At 39.8% G+C, this 22,340-nt stretch overlaps 1 protein-coding gene across 5 annotated transcripts in view; it reads left to right on the top strand.

Moving 5' to 3' along the window:
- The window catches only part of RAPGEF5 (Rap guanine nucleotide exchange factor 5), a 219,917-nt gene that overhangs the window by 110,339 nt on the left and 87,238 nt on the right, over positions 1 to 22,340 (top strand). For all 5 annotated transcript variants that reach the window (XR_003432022.1, XM_027102659.1, XM_027102657.1 and 2 more), the window contains exon 9: positions 9,546 to 9,671. Coding sequence is in view for 4 of the 5 variants with exons in the window: in XM_027102659.1 (XP_026958460.1) it covers positions 9,546 to 9,671 (126 nt within the window). In the remaining variant the exon portion in view is untranslated. The remainder of the gene's footprint in view (positions 1 to 9,545; positions 9,672 to 22,340) is intronic.

Here is a 22,340-nt window from a genome sequence, read left to right as displayed (position 1 = left end):
TAGCAGCTGACCTCCAAATACTATGGCAGCATAAAAACTTTGGGTACCCTACTGCTATCAACTGTTAACTTTATGTAAGGGCAGAGCATTTAGAGATTCTTTGTGGGGACAGCAGTTCGAGAAGCAGAACAGATGGCATAAGGACATTCTTTTGCAAGCCCTCAACAATTCAACTCCACTCCTCAGAGTTCCACCCCCTTGACACCCAGCTATAGCCTTGTTTGATATGGCTAAGTACCTAGCTACCATAAGCCAGTTTGTTAACCCTTTTGAGTTTTAGGTGACTCATCTCTGAACCTATCTGATAGGGGAGTTGTGAGGATTAAAAAGAGAAGTATGTTGAATAAATAAGCCATTGCATTTTATTATACATAAGAACAAGAAAGGAGTGGGTCCAGGGGAGTGTACTACTAAGAAATCGATCATGGTGTGTAGAGAGCCATGGGTTGATTGATCTACCCAGGCAGAAGAATCGGAGCTGCTCTATCCTCAGGGGGAAAGGAGTGGAAAAACTCTGGAAACAGACGAGCCCGTGTGAGCCCTTACTCCATGCAGGGCGTTGCTCGGTTCTACTAGCTAGACCTCCAGAGGAAATGGCCTCTCAGGATTGCGGTGATGGTATGCTGGTATCACGCGGGTCCAGACTCATCAAAATGGATACATTAAATGCGTGTGACTTTTTGTATATTAAGTATACCTCAGTAGGCCTGGAGAAAAAAAGATTCTTAGTTTGGTTGACCCCGCACACTTCACCTTTAAGGTTGTAAGTCTGTGGAGTCTGGTCAGAAAAATCACATTAGCTTTCTCAGCCAGGGTTGCAGAGGTGGTCATGTTCTAGTAAGTTCATATAAGGACTTGTCTGGGATTGTTTTGCTGTGGTGATATTCAGAATGCTGCCATTCACAGGCTCATACTGAAATTATACTTCAGGCTTCCAAGCAAACCTGGGCAAGGATAGCTTTCTCAAAGGTTTCTTAAGGCATTAAGTTATTAGTAGGATAGTTTATTATTTAGTGTCTAAATTTAAACTGCTATTTTTAATTTATTTTGGACTAATTCTGTGGACAAAAGTCTGTTTTAACGCAATTTTATTCCTCTGTGTATCTCAAATGGATGCATAGACCTTGTTCTACGAGGTTTTGTGGTTTTTCTTCAGCAACGGTGACATCTCTGCGCATCTACAGAAGGTACAGAGGAATGGAATCATGAAACCAATTGAAACCAGTGAATCGATCATTAGATCAGGAACAGATTCTCTTTAGGTTTGGAGAGTTATGAGCTAATTCACTGGGATGCATAATTATGTAGTCTTCAGAGTATATTTTAAACAAGTTAAGTGCTCACTGGTTTCTCATTCCTTCCCCGTACGTGATGAATTATGTCACTATGGGGAAAATGTCCCCTGGCTGTTGAAAACTTTGGGTGTGTAAAGGGTTAAGGCAGTCACTAACTCCAGAGAGACTGGGCCTTGCTGTACCCACGTTTACCACCTACCGGAAAACTCTAGTTCTCTCCTCATATGTTGATTCCTTTCTTTCCTTTCTCTCTAAAAATATCTTTTCTGCCTAGGAAAGTCCCTATTTCCATGCAGTGATGTGTAGGAAGAGTGAAGGGAGCATGTAGCCTGGGGTTTACATCCCAGCCCTTCTTCCTCATAGCTGGTGCCTGGAGGCAAGTTCTTTATTGTCTCTAAACCAGTTCGTTCCTGTAGGGTGGCATCCATGTCTTTGTCACCAAAGTGTCCCCACCATGCTAGGCAGTGGCTAGCATGCTTGGTTTTCATCTTTGTAAAGTAGAGATGTTATAAAGTTGTCATGAGGTTGAAATGAAGCAGCATAAAAATGCGTGCCACCCTGGCACATAAAAGAGTTTCCGTGAATGTCAGGCAGCGTCCATGAGGTTAAGAGTGTTGTCTCCTGGGCCAGGCTGCACTGTCACAGCAACCCTGGGCAAGTTACACTACTCCCTGGTGCCCCATGTTCCTTTTCTGTAAGAATATTGAGAGTTAACACTTAGATAGTACTTCAAACGCACTCTTCTAAGCTCTTTGTTTTTATTAACATACTTAAACCTCACAACAAACCCTATGAGGCAGATAATATACTTACCACCACTTCACAGATGAGCTGCTAAGTGGTGGGGATGGGAATCCAGCCAAGGTAGTCTGGCTCCTACATCCTTGCTTTTAACCCCTATGCTAAGCTGCCTTTCTAGCATCTGTAAAATGGAGACAATTGTTTTGAAGATCAAATGAATATATGTGACGCAGTTAGAACACTGCCTGGCACACAGTAAGTATAGCCTCCTGGAGTTATTATCATTGTCATGATCAGTATCACATTGCTTTCTGGTCTGAATATTTAAGGTATCTAACAGGACTGGGCTGCAGTGTTGCTCTGTCTGCCATTATGGTATCTGCACTTAGAGAAAACATTCTAGACCCTTCACTCATTGTAACCCTTTATTTAGGACTAAAGGATTAAAGAATCTTTATCAAATGTATAGAATTTTTGCAGGTTCTAGTGAGATATTCAATGAGTCATTTATAACATGCTGAACTTGGGAAATTCTTGCTTTTATTCGGGTGGCCATAGACCACTGGATTCAGTAATTATTTTGTCTCCTATTCCTCCATTGGAATCAATCATTTTAATATTAAGTGATAATAACTGTCAATTATACAAATCGATTGCCACATAGTTCATGATTGTTTTATCAGCAAAGTGTGATTTAAAAAAAAAATAGACTGAAGAAAGCTCTTATTTAAGGTTGTGATAGCTATCATAGAAGACAGATGACCCTTTTCAATCCTTTGTGTTAGAATTTATTAAATTTACTTATTCTCTCTTTTTTTAAACTACTTTATTATTTGCCAGCTTTGCTGCTCTGCTTAGCAAAATGATCAGTAATGTATACAGATTTGAGCTGTAATTTCTCTCAGGTCAAAACAAGATAAAATATTGGTGACCTCCCTATTCTAGTCGGAAAATTCAAGGAATTAAATATATGTAATGAATGAACCCCTTACTTCATCGATTATGTAAATATGTAATGTATTTAGTCTCATCAGAAGAGATAATTACATAAGTGTAATAGATTAAGAACATATTTAAGGGAAATAACAGTAATAAATTCCACGCAGCTACGGTTTCTGCCTCCTTCCCTGCCCCCGGCCCACTTTGGCAGGACACAGTATCACGCGGTGTTTGTAGAGGTTGGGTCTGTGTGACCAGTGTGGTGTATCAACACAGGTAATTCCACAAGGGAGGGGGACCAGAGCAGTGAACCCCCCCTGAACTTGCACTGCCTCATCTGTACAGTGAGGGACTGGGAATCACTGAAAGCTTCCTAAGGCGCTATGATGCCCCAGCATGGTGTCTTCCTACGGCGTCCTAGTGATGCCCTGGACATTAGTAAACCTGCCTTTACCATCACACTTTCTATCGCCTGTACTTTTCACTGTATGTTCTTTTCTTGATCCTTTCCACAGTTATCAAAGGGTGTATTTTTCTATTCCAACCAGTAGGAAATTTGTCATAGTTTTCTTTCTCTGGAGAAATTTGAGAAAATGGATAATAAAATGAAATTTTTAAAATTATTCATTTATTATGAATTGTCTTCTGAATTTTCCTGGAAAGAATTCTACTTTCTGTGTTGGAAATAGGTAACGTATTACACCATCCCAGCCCATCAGTGTTTTATTCTGTCATTTGGACTTTGTGTTCAAAGTAACAAAAAAAAAAAATTTATGAATTTCTATTCAAGATTTAAGTTTGCAGAAATGAATCTATTATGTAATAATCAGTACGAGTTTACCCAAATACCCTGAATTTGTGTTGAAAAGCATTCTGTTATTACAAAAGTGCTTTCATGAAAGGTGGATTCTTTCATCCTGGTTTTCCTTCCCTTGATAGCAATTTTTGCATGGTGTTTTAGAAAAGGTGATTTTTAAGGTTATGATAATGCAGAAAATGCTTCCATACATAGAACTTGTGCTCTTTCACCTTATGTCATAAAGGCTGTTCATTTAGTTTGCAGTTTTTCCTAAGGGAATTCTGTCCAAGTTTCATTTCACCACTGAAAGAATGGACCAAACATTTCTATGACTCCATTTATAAAGGAAACAGACTTTTCATTTACATTGATAACATTTCTCTTCTCAAATACTGAAAATGATATAAATAGCTTTAATTATGCATTACAGAGATTTTTTTTTTCAAAGCAGACCTTGAAATAAGGCTCTTAAATAACTCTTCTGATGGTTACACATTAATCTTTTATTTTTTGCTGGCCTAACAGTGTTAGGTAAACTGTTTATAATTATTTTCACATAGATAAATTAAGTAGTCCAGGAATGTGAAAGTCTAGATCAAGGGCTGTTATCTTGCTTCTCCTACCATAACAAAGCTCTCAAAATATATTAATAAATTCATGGCTTTTTTGAATTAAATCACTAAATTACAGAACTGTGAAAGGAACCCCCCAGAGAACATCTGGTTTAGTGTGGTATTTCCAAAGAGGACTGTCTTATAAAACTATCCAGGATGTACGGGCATCTCTCTGGGATTAAAGTTCTCTAGGGAATGAAGAAGCTTTCATAACCCTCCTTGAAAGCTTTTTTTGATAGTTATATGTAAGGAGTGCTGTAGAATTGATTATCTTGTGAAAATGCATCTAGAAATTATGCAGAAACCAGAAAATCAAGATAGCAATATTCCTTTTTAAATTATAAGATGATTTAATTATAAATAAGAAATAATTGAGTCAATCTGAAACCCATTTTTAAAAGTAATAGCATTTTGTGTTTAAAATACATAATTTGTAAACCCAAGTTATCTGGTTCTAATAAAAATGTATTTCCTCAAGAAAGAAAAGTCTCTGTTTAGGATCCTAAGCAAAAAACTCATGTTCACACAGAAACCAAAAAAATAGTCGAGCTCTCTTAAATTTCCTGTGCTCAGTCCTACCGTTTTTTTGCTGATGCTATTATCAGTTGTTTTTTTAAAAATACATATGGCACCCACAGACAGAAGGAAAGACTCTCTCTCCAAGTTGGAGTCTATGGAAGCTTAGCCCGGTTGCTTTGGAGCCTGTGCTGGTGAGAAAAGGTAACAGGCTGATTCTCACTCACCAAATTAGTTAGCTCACGGTGCTTTCCTCCTGTGTGCCACCCCTGCCTGGCCCCATCCCACAAGTGCCCTCTATTACACAGGGCTGCCACACTGGGGAGCAGAGAGAGATGGGGACCAATCCATCACTCTACTGAATAAGCAGCCCCGGAGCAGGTCCAGAGCTTGCAGTGTCATTAACACCCTCTCTCCTCTAGCAGGACAATATATTAAACACCGTGAGGATGACAGGGATGGAGAGAGAAGAAATCCTAGTTGGTCAACATAAATGAATTTTCTAGATAACAAACATATTCCTTTAAGTGTCACAACATTTAAAGAATGTTAATAATTTTTGTGTAGAAACTTCCCTGAATAATTTCCTTGCCTTCATAGTTTAAAGGAGCGTCCTTAACACTGCTGATCTAGTATTGATTAAAAGAACATCTTCAAGATTGGCCCATGTATTCAGCATTATCTCAGGTTATGGGCTCCATTAAAATCCTGACAAACCAATACACGCTAAGGAGGACGGCTAGGATGGTAAAAGGATCTAAAACCAAAGTCAAGTGGGCCCTTATTAATGCCTGGCAATCTGATTCTACTTTCCTTGTCCGGTTGCCTCTTTCAGGTCAGGAGTTGAGAAACCACAGCCTACTGCCTGTTTTTGTAAATAAAGTGTTATTGGAACACAGCTCATGCTCATTCATTTACATACCGTCTCTTGCTGCTTTTATGCTAAAACTGGACACTTGGGTAGTTGCACCAAAGACCACATGCCCCACTGAGCCTAGAATATTTACACTCTGGCCCTTTACAAAAAAAAGTTTGCCAACCCTTGGAACTGAAATGACCATTACATGCCTTCTTTTCTTATACTTCCAGGATCTTCTCACAGTCCTTACTCTCAGCTAATCACCTGACTTCTTATTTCTGAAATAGAGGCCTTCAGAAAAGAATTTCCTCGTTCCCACCACCAGATATGCTAACCTACTGGCATGTTCCCCCCGTACTCCACCTCCCCTCCTATTACAGTGAGTGAAATACTCATATTCATGTTTCTGAGAGTAGGTCTTTATGCTCTTTCCTTCTCAAGGACATTTCTCCTAAAAATGCCCTGTGTCTTGCCCACATCATCAAATTTCCCTCTACACTGTATGATTTCTAATAAAGATAAATGTGCTGGAATATCCCTCACCCTAAACAGGCAAGCAACATCACTCTCTAACTAGTGCCCCATTTCTTTTAAAAAAAATTATTTATTTATTTAGGCTCTGCTGGGTCTTAGTTGCGGCACGTGAGATCTTTTTTTGTTTTAGTTGTGGCAGGTGGTCTTCTTAGTTGCAGCATGCGAACTCTTAGTTGCGGCATACATGTGGGAGTTCCCAGACTAGGGATGGAACCCGGGCCCCCTGCATTGACAGCGAGGAGTCTTACCCGCTGGACCACCAGGGAAGTCCTAGTGCCCCGTTTCTTGAAGTAAAACTCCTCAAAAGAGTTGTCTTTCATTCTCTGTTAAAACCATGTGAATAAGGCTTTCTTTCCCCCTACCACTTTTTTTCTCCAAAAAAAAAAGTTACTTTCAGGGCTTCCCTGGTGGCACAGTGGTTGAGAGTCCGCCTGCCGATGCAGGGGACATGGGTTCGTGCCCCGGTCTGGGAAGATCCCACATGCCGCGGAGCAGCTGGGCCCGTGAGCCATGGCCGCTGAGCTGCGCGTCCGGAGCCTGTGCTCCGCAACCGGAGAGGCCACAGCAGTCAGAGGCCCGCGTACCGCAAAAAAAAAAAAAAAAAAGTTACTTTCAAAGTCACCAGTTACTTTTGTTAAATGCAGTGTCAGTTGTTTTGAACTCCTTATTTGATGTTTCAGCTGCACTGGAAACAGTTTTTCACTCCCTCCTCTTTGAAACACCGCCCTCACTACTCACTGGGTTCTCCTCCTAGAGCCCCTCCTCCTTATTCTCATCTTTCCAATATCTAACTATTAGACGCAGCTCATGGATTTCTTCTCTGTTTACGTCACTCCATTGGTAACTTCAGTCCTTCCTCTGGTTTAAATACCATGTACATTATGATGACTCCCAAAGTCCTATCTCCAGCTTAGACTTCTCTGGACCTCCAGACGGCCAACCCGGCAGCTCCACTTGGATGTCTAATAAGCATATCCCTTACTAGGTCTCCCCAAGTCTCCCAATCTCAGGAAATGACAACCCTACCCTTCCAGTGACTCGGGCCAAATATCTTAGAGACCAATTCTGCTAGCCCTTCCTTTGAAACAGATCCAGATTTTAATCACTTCTCCCCATCTCCACCACTACCACAAGTTCCAAGCCATTTCTTGTCTGAAGACCGATCTCCTAACTGGTCTTCTAGCTTTAACTGCTTCCCCCCACCTTAACAGTGTTTTCTCAACCCAGAAGAGAGAACGATCCTGTTAAAATGTCAGATTATTCCAATCCCATGTTCAAAACATTCCTAAGTATTTCCATCTTGTTCAGAAAAAGAATGTAAACCTCTTACACATCCTGTAAAGAAGCTGCGTGTTCTGGTCGGCTTCACCGCTCTGAGCAGTCCCACCGGGCTCTCCCTTACCAGCTCTGCTCCAGCCCTGCTGTGCCCTTTGCTCTCCATTGAACATGCCAAACACACCCCAGCCTCAGGGCCCTTGCACTTCTGTTCCTCTGCCTGTAACATTCTTCACTTCCTTTATATCTCCACTCAAATGTCAACCAAAGAATCCTTCCCTGACATTTCTCTCTTAATAACATTTCTCTGTCCCTTACCCTGCTTTGTTTTCCTTCATATCATATATTACCATCTGCCGTTTCATATCTGGATGTTATATAATCCACATCCCCTGGTGAATATAAGCTCCATGACATGTGGGACTTTGTTTTTATTGTTATTATTGACCACTGTATCCCTAGAACCTATAATAGATCTTGGCACATGGTGGTGGTTCAAATAAAATCAGTTGAGTGAGTGAGTGAATGAAAGGAGGATATCATAAATAGTGGTATTTAAATATTTGGAAGTTTGTCATATTGGATAAAAAATAGACATACTTTCAGTTGCTTTAAAGGCAATACTAGTACTCATTGTTTGAAGTTCAGTGGTTTCAGCGTTTTGTCTAGCATGATAAGGGACTTTCCAATAATTCTGGCTCTCCAGCACTGCACAGGCTGTCTTAAGATAAACTGAGATCCTTGTCCTTGGAAACCTTGGAGACAAACTGGAAGACCACTTGTGAAGGATGCTGTAAACATAAATGTCTGACTTTGGTGGAGGAATTCCACTTGCTGTTCCATGGGAATCTGATTTGGGCCACGTCAGTGATTTTGTTTGTTTCCTTCCTGTTTGTTGGAGAAACTGCTAGTTAAGATGATGTCCTTGCCCTTAGGAATAAATACTTAGTCATTGCTTTGAATGGAAAATTCCGTTTTTCTGATGCCCACTCAACAAAATGTGTGTCTTTAGTACAAACTGTTAAGACCCTGAAGCTGTGATCACTTGCTGCCCCCTTCTCCATATTTGGTCATGTTGCTGGGTCCATTCGAATCCTATAGATTGTATAGCGTAAAACAAAGACTTGATAGTTTCGGCTGTTCCTGCCAAGAGTAACTTCTGATTTCCTTTTAGATCGTGTCCTGATATGTCAGTGTGAACCATTTTTGAAAGAATTTGAGCAGAAACAGTTCGTAATGTGTGTGATATAACCATTTTTTGTTTCTGATCAAAGTCCTAGATTCTCCTTCTTCATATTATTATTATTTGGTAACGTGGGTGTAATAAAAAGTATGATGCTTTGTGGACCATTTCTAAACCCTGATGAAATTTGAAACTTTCTTTTTGCAGTTTATTTTTAATAAACTTTTCCACCAGATTTTATGCAACATTGGAGGTATTTTACTAATAATGCCCCATAGTAACTTTCCAGTTATGAAAACAGAAGAATTATCTTGTGGTCTTCTTGTGAACTGTGAATTTGTACATGGAATGAGCTGGTGGAGCTGAGGAATTAGGAGGTTATGTACTGTTATTTTTAGTACTCTATCACTTCACCCTTATTGCCAGAGTAATTCCTGGCTAACTTTCCCATGAGTTTTTAACCTCTTGCTGGGCTTATGTAACAGGAAACAGGCTGTCAGGAACAAATAGTGGCATATCAGGAGCGCCCTTTAGTAGCAAATGATTTAGTTTGCTCTGCCTTTCACTCTCTTAAAGTAGACTGATAAATGATCTCACTTTAAGTCTTTTGGTGAGGCATTAGGTTAAGATACTACAATCTCAATTTTGGAAAGGCAAAATATTTTACCAAGACCATGATTTAATCCAGACGACAGAGAAGATGAGTCTGTTATAAGGTGAACTTTGCAGTGGTGTCATGTCCTGGGACTGTGGATTTAAGTATATCTTTGCTTTTTCTCCAACTCTTAAGGCTGGGGTGATATGCAAACTTCAGGAGAGAGATGATATCGGGCGAATTGAACTGGTCCAGAAGCTGGCAAGAGAAAACTGTCAATTTTTGCAGACGGACAAAAAAGAACAGGAGAAGTCTGAACATGTAAGCCCTTTTCCTCTTGGGGATGCGGGTTTGAAGGGGTGGAAAATGTTTCTACCTGCTTGTATGTTTGAAGGAAAGAATATTTTATTTTAAGTTCTTTAGGTTTGGGGGTTTTTCCCCCCCAAAGCATGCTTCTTAGTAAAAAATGACAACTACTATAATTTTCTAAGCCAGTGGTTTTGTAAGAGATCTCTTCACAGAAGTAAATCATGTAGAAATATAAGAATGCATGGGAGCAAATATGAATGCATGTCTATTTGATGGCTTTCAGGTTTGACTTGGGGAGTTTCACCCCATCAGATAGTGTGTGGAATATGAGTTTTGAGAGAACATTACGATGTACTTTTATATTTAGCACAGGGGGTGAATCTAGTTATCAAACAAATGCATCCTAAGTCACAAGAGACAGATAAGAATGGACGAACAGTTTCTAGATGCTCACACTAAGTGAGAGAGTCAGAAGGGAGTTTTCCCAGTATCTTGTGAGCGTTCGTGTTCCAACAAGAGTTATATTGTTTGGATGTAGTTCAACTGGAGGAAAGGGACGCTCTGCTCAGTTCTCCTGAAAGCAGTTATTCAGATTGAGCCTTAGAACTGAGAACGCTGCCGTCATGCTAGGGAGACAATGGGACCACTTTCTTCTGCTTTACATTGTGGTCTGTTGACTTCTTGTTGTTGTTTGTAAGGCTTCACTCTCCGTGCTAAGCTCTCCAGCATTGCTCATGAAGGGGAAAAATTCCTCAGTGTTTATGAACATCTTTTTTCTCTGACTTTAATTTTTTCTTGGAGTTTTATTTTCAACCCTTTCCAAGGGGGAAAAATATTGTTTCGTGCTTTTTCTGCTCCAAGGCCATCAGTAGAAAGGCCAGGGATTTACTGAGCTGGAGAGGAGGTGAGAAGTCCAAGGATGGCACGCTGTTTAGTTTGATGACGGTAACGCGTCTCTAACCATTCGGCAAGTCGTTAGCATCGGTGTCTCAAGGGGGAGAATAATTAGCAGTTTCAAAGCCTTGTGATTGCAATGATCTTACAGGTGACCATTGGCTTTAAGTGCGAGTGGAGGTCTCAGGAGCCTTCACCTCGGTAGGTACTACTGAAAAGTTAAGGGACTTGTTGGAATTGTTAAAAAGCACCCTGAAGGTTGACTGCATGTATATCTAAGACTGACCCCTAACTTCTTCTGCGTCCTTAGAATAGTTGAATATCCTGGTTCATGTCCTAAATTTCTCAAAACAATATTCCTTTCGATTCATTTTAATTAGAAGAGCAATAGTTTTCATATGCTACATTTTATTGATTTCAAGGTGCACTTTCCTCACACATCTTAGCATTTCTGAAATCAGAATGAGTCTTAAAGTTGATGATAGGAAAACATGTCCTAGTTTAACTGGGAACATTTTTCTTTCTTAGTGGTCCTTAAAATGGATGACATAGTTTACAATGGATTGCATACTCAATTCAGTGGATCAGTGACAACCTGAGGGGAGGGCGAGATCTTTTAAAATCGAACCAATAGGAGATAGAGTACCACTTCACCAAGATGAGAAATCATCAGCCTTAGGCCACAGACAGCATTATGGTTATTAAAAAGGTACCTGTGTTGCCTTTGCCTTATTAGTTGAATCCAGAATATTACAGTTACAGCTAATGAGCGTATAATACACTCCAAATGTATAGTAACAGAAATCTGAACTCGCTGCTCTTTATTATAAGGACTTTTACCATGAGACGGAAATTTAGTGGTGGAGGTTTGCTTACGGTTTGCTTACGTAACTCTGCTGGCGGTTGTGTACTCACTAGTCTCTTTACACCTTCATTTTAAGATTGTAAAAGAGAACACTAAGGTTTTTTACTTCTTGCATCAATGTCATAATATTGATGCAATAACAGCTCTGAAGTGTGTACATTTCTGAGAGGAAAGATGATGTATCAATAAATATTGGAATGATGGCCTTTTCTGTGTAGACTTTTCCTACTGAAACTGAAAGTCAGGAAAGGTGACTATGAAGGACCTTTCTTCCGTAGTGATAAATACAAACTTAGCCATTTTGTGGTCTCCCTCCTGCAGGGTGACACCGTCTGAACTGATCAACCCTCAAGGCTGAGACTTCCATAGTACTCTACCAAACAGGATATTTGATACTAGGTGCTTCTACTTTTTACAATAATTTATAAGGAATAAAAATCATCTGGTAGCTTTTTTTCACTCTTTTATGTCTTAAGCACTTGTTATAAAGATACCTTTGCTTGCCCACTGAATTCACAGTGTCCATGAGATGATTGCAGCATTTTCATTTTTCCTGCCCTCATTTTCTCTTTGATAGCAGTCATCTGTTCTTGTTCATGAAAACTCAGTTATAACACACAGAATATACAGAGGAAATTGCAGTTTACTTAATGTAAACCCGGTCTGCAGTTTCCTATTCTTATAACAATAATGACCAAACCCTAGAGTTACATACAGATTTCCTTTCTTTTGTGATTCTCAAATGCGTCAACTACCTCATCTACCATTCCTGGGCCAAAATTATTTAAGTGCACAGTGGTAAAATTTGAGTTAGAATCCCAGTTGCCTCTTGAGCCATTCTTTTCACTAAATGACTTTGTTTCTCCAGTCCTAGAATGTCACATCCCCTTTTGTACATGTATGCCAAAATGAGGCAACTACTTTGTGGTACTACTGCATAGAGATAGACATGAATTTTATGGAATAAAGCTTTTGTTGCTGGTACATCTTGTTACAAATTGAAGGGGCTTCGAGATTTCTGACTGGGCATAGCTAATATCTTTTTCAACTGGTAAACGCCATGATTAGGTTATAAATGGATGCAATTAGAGAAACACTTGACTCTGTGCTTTTGCCAAGGGGCTTCTGAAACTTAAAAAAAGTTAAATGTATAATTATCACGAGTTTCTCAGCAAGCACTTAGTTTTCCTATTTTATATTAACAAGCTGTAGGCAGAATTAGCCAGCACTCAGTCCTAAGTGTTGAAAATTATGTGAGAACTTTAAGAAGGGGACAGAAATGGCTGTTTCTTATAAACATTATGAGAGTGAGATCAACATTTGGCCATTAATTCTCTAAAGAAATTGCCTTTTATGTGGGCATCATATATTCTAGGCTTAATTCTATGATTATATCCATAGAGGAAGGGGCACGTGTTACCAAATGGGGACTTTTGAGCTTGAGCTTGAAGAATGACTGATGGTCATAGAAGGACAGGACAAGGGAGAGCAGTTAAGGCAGAGGGACCAGCAGGAAGGCACATGAGTTGAGCCCTGGGCAATTCTTAGGAAATGAGGTGGGGTGAGGTGGGCTGTAAGTTGTGAAAGACCTGGCAGTCCACTCTAAGGAGTTTAGACTTGCCTTTCTGGCAAAGGAAAGCCATCAAAGAAGGGAAGTGGCATAATCAGATGTGGTCTTTTTAAGATCTCTCTGGCATTCGTTTAGAGGAAAAATTGAGTGGGGAACAGGGAAGTGTTGGAGAGAACCCTTAGAGAGCTATTGTTGTGAGTCAGGTGCGAGATGTAAGCCTGAAGCAGGGTGGCAGCTCTGGGAAATGAGAAGGCCACAGATGTTGAGTCGTTTAGATGGTAAAATTGGCAGAATTTGATAATTCTGCCAATTATCAATGGGGGATAATGGGGGAATGTGTGTGCTAATTTATACTAAGCAGTTTTTGAATTTGTTATTACAGTTTCCTGGTACAGACATGAGAAAGTTCTGGTTATCACCAGAGTGGTTGCTCACCTTTGCCAAAAAGCCACATAGACATTTACCTTGTTTTGTTGTCCTGCAGTGTGTTTCAAGTGTCTGAGATTTGTGCTACAGAACACTGTTTATCTCGTTAACAAATTGTTTGATGGAGTTTCTGGCTAACAGTATGGAGACTACTTCTTCTGAGACCCAGATACTTGGACAATACCTTAAGCACAGAGAATCTCTGGCAACCTCAAAATGAACTCAATTATTTGGCCAGAGCTTTGGCATTGGCTGCAATGATGTGTGTGCCTCCTTCAGGACTAACTGTGATTTTAGAGATGCTCTCCTAACCCATAGTCCGAGTTGGTGTTTCTATACTGTTATTCTAGAATACTCCTGGTCGTTTATTCATTCAGTACACCTTTATTGAAGCCGATGTTGTAGGGGATCCAGCGTAACCATGGTGGTTCCTACCTGAAGGAGTATAGTCAGGTTGTGGAGAAAAGATACTGACACAAATAACAGCAATACAAGGAGGCAGTGGTGATAATCCCCAGAGAGATACATGGGTGTCAGAGGAAGAATTTACACGTGGGGAAGCAGGATTCTTTCTCATGGCAGAGGTTGAGTTTGATGTGGACTTTAAAGTAGGTTTTAGGTTGGATTTAAACAATCCAAACTGAAGAAGAGCATTCCTGGAGGAAAGAATAGCATTAGAAAATGCACAGAAATATCTAAAAATACAACGTATTTTTTGGAAAGCGAAACCATTCTGTCACTAGGGTACCAAGAATGGGGGTAAGGGAGATGGTGACAAGGATTCAGGAGATGGAAAAGTTAGTGAGAAATGAGATTGGGACCAGACTGTGGAGGATTTTGAGGGCTGAGACGTTTCACTTCATTCTAGAAATAATGAAGAGGCATTGACTTGTTTTGTTACTTTTCGTAAGAAAGTAGGATGAGGGGGCCCTTCTGTGAGGTAAACGATATTATTTCAGTGTGATGAGTCAGAAAGCTGAGGCTGTTGAGTGATTAAGCAGAGCTGGGGTAAGTGTGAACTCAAGTCTGACTGCCCCTGGGTGGCATCTTCTCTCAGCTGTCATCACCGGAGGGAGGCCTGGTAGGAGGACAGGAAGCTGAGATGACAAGAATCATGATAGTCCTGAGAAAGAGGCACCACTAGGAGGACAGCCCTGAAGGAAAGACAGACAGACGGCTACATATTGAAGGGATGGTGGTGGTGAAGTGTGGGAAGGAGAAATGAAAAGGGAATGCTAAGCTACTAGCTTATTTTGAGTCCTAACTTTTTAAAGTGTATAAACTGTTCACATTTAGTATCTGTGAAATAGCTGGATTAAAGTATACATCTAGATGTGGGTGCTGTTTAATGGCATACCGCCGCACTGTTTACCAGAAAACCGAAACTCAGTTTTTCCCGAAATGTCGTTTATGCTTTGTAGTGTATTAACCTGTAGAGTAGAAATACTAACAAGCAGCTCCTGAACTTGACTTCCTAATTTCCAAACTGCAGAAATGAAGGTCTGTAAAACGTATGTGAGAGCCGTGCTAAGTGATGCTTTCCCTGGGGACCCTGTCTGTATCCCTCCCTCTCCCCACCCTGCTTTCTTCAGTTCCTTTGTTATGTCTGGGGACCCACCCTACTTCCTTCCCCTTTTCCAATTCACTCATGAAATATGGGTGGGAAGGGGATTTTACACGTTCTGAAAATGAATCTTGGCATAGTCTGCTGCCAGGGTAGGGTCCCTATCTCTCAACTTCAACCGGCATTTCCTTTCCCCTGTTTCCTGCAGCCTCATCCTGGACTCCTGCTTGCGTCAAAGGGTTTGCTGGTTGTGGATTACTAGGGCAGAAGTGGGTTGGAGTATTCTGGCTACCGCTACTCTTATTGCACACACTAGAAGTTGGTCTCTGCATTTCATTTGGTCTATTGCTTAAAAAAAAAAAGCAGTTTAATATAAAGTGAAAGCCCTCTTTATACTCTACGTGAAATACTAAAAGGAAATGGTTTTATCATTCTGTATTCAAACTTGCATTATACATCTAAGCGAGTAAAGTTAAGACCAATCATGGCATTATTTGAAGTTCACCAGTAATTTAGTTTAACCAGGAAACTAAAGACAAATAGAATGTTATAACATTATTGCTTAGTATTGAAAGCCAGAATTCAAATGTATTAGGCAAGTCATAATATATTAAGTTGCCCACTGCTGAGAAATTCTGTGTAGAAACCATGTATTTTTCTTAATGACAAAATCCCGACTTTGTGTTGGTTTGGTACTAACATACATACGTTTTTAGAGGAAATAGGCATCCTTGAGTGAGTTGTTTTAGTTCATTTTTAATCTGGATTCATTTGGTCACAGAGTAACCACGAAAGTGATAGAAGATAGGTCTTGCCTCCAAGAAGTTTACAGTCTAGCTGGAGAAACAAATTCACACTTGGAAAACAAGTGAACCACACATTTCCCAGGCCTTCAGGGAGAGGGAAATACCTCTGGTAGACCTATCCACAGTGGCAGCAATCCAAAAAGAAGTTCTCTGTTTTCAAAAGCAAGGTTTACAAGTTTGGTTCACTTTAAATTCTGCTTTGGTTTCGTTTTTTTCCTTCCGGAAAAACGGCAGCCGGTGGACATCAGTGCTGTGCTCATGCCTCCTGGGGGGCCATCTGCCCATTAGCTGGATTTCTAGGTTCTCACAGAAAGCCCACTGCAAGTCTCAACATTTTAAAAATATTAGTTTCAGTTTTTAACATTTTAAGCGGAGAGGGACTTGTCCTTATGATACTCATTTATTTTTCTGAAAATATTCACGTTTCTTTTTTAAAGGCCCAGTTAAGAAAATGGACACTGTCTCAGTTAGTTTGATTTATCAAAGCCATATTCTCAGTGGATCTTGGACTCCCTATGGTACAGATGCTGCTCCCCAGGTTTATTCATTTCTTCTACTTGTAAAAATAAAATAGCCGTATCATCTTTAGTATGTCTAAGAAATCTTTAAGGAGAAATATTGAAAAATAGGTTATTTTTCCTTGACTTTTGTTCCTCTCAGTGGTGTACCTCACTCCAGACCCCTGGCAACCTTATATTCTTTTTTTCTCTACCCCTATCAAGGCCTGGTCTGCATTAATATAGCAATATTAATACTTTGTAGGTTGTTGTCTGATCAGGTAACACTAGAAATCTTTGGTGGTTTGGTTTCATTTGAATTTATAATGGGTGCTTTAAGACAAAAGGGTAGAGAAAAGATGCACAGACAGATGGACAGTCCTTCACAGAGAGATGGACAGTACTTCATGACAACTGTGTGCCACTGAGGCTCAGAGAAGTAAAACATGGAGACATCAAGGAGTATGGAGACATAGGTACCAACATACATCGTGCCTTGATTCCCCAAAGACTGCCCTGATACATCACTGCTTTTGGGGAGATAACACTGCAGGAAATTCAGAGGCTGAGTTCACAGTTACCTGCATGCTAAGTTCCAGGGTGCTGTGGAAGCTTGTCACAGGGAGCTCAGCTGGTCTAGGGAGACAAGCATGTGTCCCTGAGGAAGGGAAAGAAGAGAAGAGAAGAGTCAGAAGAGCTACCAGGAGAAGTGAGGAAGAATGGGCATCCCAGGCAGAGGAGAGCGAGCATGGGTGAGGACAGGAAGGGCCTGATGCAGAGAGAGGAGGATGCAGCCCTGCAGGCAGAACTAGTGGCTGAAGCCAGGGGGTCAGAGGGCGGGGAGGGCCAGAGGATGCAAGGCATTACCTAAAGGCCTAGCCAAAAACGGCGTGCTAAGAGCCATACAGAGCTTTTGTGAAGAATGTAAACAAGAGAGAGAAAGATGATTAGATGTGAATTTTTGAGATTCCTCTGCTGCCGTGTGGGGATGGGTTTGCTAGCAAAGAATGGGTCACGCGCACTCCTTTCAAAGCTTTCTGACTCTCCTTTCCTCATAGTCCTCTCTTGATTTTACTACGTAAAACAGGAACCAGCATAAACAGTAAAGCTTTGCTGTGAAGACAATGTCCAATGATAGCTCTACTCTTACTTATTTAAATATACTACATCATCATTTTTCTTGAAAAAGTTGACTTTGATTCAGTCCTGCTTTTATAGAAATGAATTTTGAACTTGCATGTAATGTGAATACTCTCTGTTAATTAACACCCCGCAGGCATGTATGTTCACATTAAATGTACTTACTCTGCTGCACGATATTTGCTGCACATTGATTCAGCCAGAGTTTGGTGATTTCTGAGAGATTCAGATACTTCAGTTGGTAAAGATGAGGAAAAGAAATTTATAAAAGATTTCCATGTGGGATGCAAAGAACCTTTTTTTCCTTTTGCATTGGGAAGTGGGTGGAAAGGAAAAATTCCATCTGGCATACAGCAGCGCTAGATGTTGTTCTAAGATGGCAAAAATAGAAGATTGCTGAAAATATCGTAACAGAACATAACAGACTGTGGGTAAATGTACAGTACATATTTTTCTAATAAATCATGTTAAATACCCGTATTTTACTTAAAACATGACCATGTTCTTATTTGTCGTTACATAAAAATTTGTCTTTAATTTAAAAAAAAATCACCCACTCCATTACTGTAGCAAAAAAAGACTTGTTTGGGTCTGTAGAAGTTAATGCTGTCACACTTAGGTTTACCTGGGATAGGTTTTTGTGGCTTTTTTCTTTCTTTTTTTCTTTTCCAATCTTTCCCTCCTGTATTTAAAAAAAAAAAAAAAAGGAGAAATAAGATGTGACATGTCTGTTCATTTATTGTACATTCCTACGTAACTAAGTGAACAAGGCTCAACAATTTTAACAAAGCCTTGTAAGTATCCTCTTTGTTCAGGTTCCAGGAATGGCTGGGCATGACTGAGGTGAGCTGAGTCAGGATAAAGGATCAGGGGCTCCTCCAGATCCAAGAAATAAACAGAGGGAGTGAACCACAGTTAAGACGAGCAGGAAGTGGCTCGGGGGTAGGGATCTCTAAGGAAGGTCTCTTGAAAACTTAGTGAGTCACAGAAGCATATCTTAGTGACCTCCCAGGTAGCGGTGGGGTGGAAGGTGTCCAGGTAAAATTTGACCCTGTGAGATCAAAATCACACGGATGACTTGTTAAACCTTGCTTGATCTTGCCTTGGGTAGGATTTATAGAGGCAAAGCAAGGTTTATATTGATACTCTTGTGCATAAAGCATTCTAATGACCCCCAAATGGTACAATGCATAATAAAATCCCAAACTGAATTTTATGGTTGATGGATGCTATCACTTTCTCCCTGCTCGGTGAACTTACTGTTACTACAGGTCGGGGGATTGTGATGATGTGTTATTTTTTGCAATCAATCTGAGTATCCTGGAGTATTCCTATGAGAATCATAGGCATTGGAAAGAACTTTTTTGATGTGATGCGTCTTCATTAGGTAAGAAAAAGTTTCACCCAGAAACTGGTACCTGCTAAACAGGATTATAAAGAGTATCCTCTGAAATGGGCAATAAGTACTTTACACTCCATTAATTCTGTCGGAAGTTCATTAATCACAAGAAGATTTTGAAATATTTCCATTGATAATATTCTTCTCGTAAAATGTGTACCTTTTAGCCTCTGTTATCAGAAGCAAAAGATCATTAATTAAAATAGTCATTTTCGGAGATCCTTCAGGTTTGTTAGGGAAAGGTGTAACTCAGTCTTTGTGCTTTTAACTCTTTGTGTTTCTAAAGGTATATGTTGTGGGACTCTAATGGAGACTAGCCTGACGGAAATGACCCTTGCTCCAATAAAGCATTTCTGCTGAACTACTTCTCTCCTACTAATTAGCACTTATCCCATCAGAAAATTAACACAGCAAGTCCTGAACACAGGTACAGTTTTGTCAACAAAAATAAATGGGAGCATTCAGTGCTTCTCATTAAACACTCATAGGGAAGCACAGATCTAAAAATGATCTCCGTGTTAAAACAATACTCAGGTGTAACTCTAAAATCATGGGAACCGAGAGGGTAATTGAAGGCATGGAGATAATACTGTCTCCTCTCGTAATTTGTATGACTGGAATTTTAAAAGATGTACATGAATAGAACTACAGGATATAGAATGGCAGGGACAGAGCACGCATGGCCCAAGGTGGTGCTGATTTCTACCTACAAGTTCGAGGTTAAGGGGTACACCGAGGTGGACAAGGGAAGCTTTTGAGCTTAGATGAGACAGAATTCTAACTAACCCTTAAAATCCAAGAGAAGAAACTTTGGAATAAAGTAGAGAGCCAATTTTATTCTGATTGTCTTTTAAGGAATATACCTGAATGCCAGATGCTTGCGGGCAGACAACTTTCATGACTCGTTGAACTGGTAAATGCCGTTTCCATTGTAATTTGTCAGTCTCATCTGACTTGTATCCCAATTTTAAGTAGACCCCACTTCTGTGCCAAGTCAGTATATCTCCAATTCCTGTCCTTCAGTGTTATTCATAATCTTGGCATATGGAGGAGATGTGCAGAGACCTGAGAAAAGTTCGCCACACCCTGGAAAAATCCTTCTTAATAAAGATCTGACTGGCCCTAGGTGTAGTCAACATCTGCAGCTGCTTATTCCCCTGGCTCCAGCCTCTGTGGTTTGCCGTTTCTGCATCTGAGCTCTGACTTCTGTTTTTATGTACCACACCTGGCTATGCCAGAATCTCCGGGGAAGAGTGTAGTGAGTTTTGTTGACCCCATTTTGGCCTAAACCTAAGTTTTGAGAGGGCTCCAATCCAGAAGAAAAGCCAAGAATGGTGTCTTTTCCTTCTGAGTGATGGAGCATGGCAACTGCAGACCTCCCGGTCTGGGGGACCCTAGAAAGAAAAGAAGAGTTAGGTAGCACAGGCCTATGGAACACTCAGAGGGAATTAACCGTGCATTCCCTAGCTGGATATGGTGACCCACCGACTCCGGGGAATTCATTCACTTAGCTAACTGCAGTGAGGTCTTCAGACAGACACCAGCATCCCTCATCAATCAGACACTTAGCTTCTCCATCATTAGAAGTTTATTTCAGATTCCTGTGTTTGAGCTCATACAGATGATTAGAAAGAATCCTACTAGATGAAGATGGAGACAGCCAGAGAGCTGTTTAGCTTGCTGCTACCAGTAGTGGGTATTCAGCCATGGCACATAAAGTTGACTTTGTCTAGGGCCTAAATAATTTTTAATTTCAGTAGAACTTTCTCCTTTTCATATATAGAGCAGATTTTTAAAGTACTTGGCCAAGATTTATTCTTGCCTATATTCATTGAGAGAAGCATTTGTTAAGCACTGATGAACCAGGCATCACACACAGTAGAACAGAGACATAAGTGAACAAGATATGATTTGAGCCCCCAAGCCAGCCACTGTTAGTGAGGGAGAAAGATGAGAAAACAAAGACACAAGAGTGAAGAAGGGCGATACGCAGACAGAAGAAAGTAAGGGGTGTACTCTGAATACGGTGTTTGTTTCTAGAAAATTGTTTCTTTGCCTTCTGGTGAGGCATTTGCTAAATTAAACATCCTCTCTTTTACTTCCTGGGTTCTGACCACGTGAGGACACAAATCATAAATGGCAAATACCACAGATCTCATATCTAAAGAGAGTTGCATATTGTTGGTGTTTACCATTTTCCTCTCTCCCCATTTTCTAGTTACAAAATATATTTTAATTAGAATATTGTATATAGTTCTTGTCCTGTTTTACTGATTGAATTTGTTTTTGAAAACAAGCTTCATTCTTGAGGTTTACAGGTGTTTGACAGTCCAGAACAAGGCATCAGGCAACTTGCAGGAATTTATAGCACATTTCTGTTAAAGACTGTTTAAAATTGTTCTACTAATAGTAGAGTAATACGTGCCTTTTGTAGAGAATTTAGAAATCATAGAAAGCTACAAGGAAGAACAGAAAAATTTAGTGAGAACTAACTACGATTTCCTCTCGCCTTCCCAATTATATCAGTGTATACATTATGAGGCTTTCCTTACGTTTCCGTAACATACTTCACTTACTTACTCTTCCCATTTGGGGGCAAATAGGTTTTCAAATTTTCGCTGTTATAAGTGATCTGAGATGCACATCTCTAAAAAAATCTTTATGTAAATTTATATTTCTTAAGGATAAGTTCCTAGCTGAGTAATTACTACTCACAGGTATGAACTGCATTAATCTCTTTTATGTTTTTCGCTCAGCTACGCTCCATAAAGCTTGTTCCAATTTTCCCATACATTAGCACTACATTAAAGTACTTATTTTGTAATACCCTCACCCACATTGATTATTACGATTCTTAGAAAGAGAAACTAAGTATTCTTCTCGGGCTGATGGCAAGGACCAGTATTGTTCAAATTTACATTTCTTTTCTAGTGAGGTTGAATACTTGCAGTTTATATCAATCCAGTTATATTTCTTCTGTAAATAATCTATTCACCTCCTTTGCCCATTTTTCCATTGGGATTTTTCTTGTTGATTTGAATAAGCTTTTTATATGTTAAGGACATTAATCTTTGTAATATTTGTTATATGTAGTTTTGCCGAGTTTGTTTCTTATTATTTTTATACATATATGAGCAAAACTCTTGATTCATGTTTTTTTAATTTCAAAAATCACCTTTAAAATCAGAGAGTTCTTCCCAATTCTGTGGCTAGATACTCAATTTTATTTTCTTCTATTTCTTCTAGAGTTGCACTTTTCACTCAGGTCTTTCATATAGCTGGGATTTATTTTTGTAATGTAAAAGTAAGGTTTCTTGATCAGTTATCACATGCGAATTTTTTCATATTTTCAAACTTTTACTGTTTTGTTACCAGCATTAAAAAATCTATTTTATTCTTGATAAATTGAAATTCTGTTAACAAACTCCCTACAAATTAAATATATTGAGCATGAATTTAGTCAGTCATATTACCTCTCTGAGCTTCAGTTTTCTCATCTATAAGGGTAGTAGATTGGACA

The sequence above is a fragment of the Aethalodelphis obliquidens genome, unplaced genomic scaffold (genome assembly GCF_003676395.1).
Source record: "Aethalodelphis obliquidens isolate GAN/ISIS:26980383/991018 unplaced genomic scaffold, ASM367639v1 scaffold5, whole genome shotgun sequence".
Classification (NCBI taxonomy): domain Eukaryota; kingdom Metazoa; phylum Chordata; class Mammalia; order Artiodactyla; family Delphinidae; genus Aethalodelphis; species Aethalodelphis obliquidens.
This window is presented reverse-complemented; position numbering and strand designations above follow the sequence as displayed.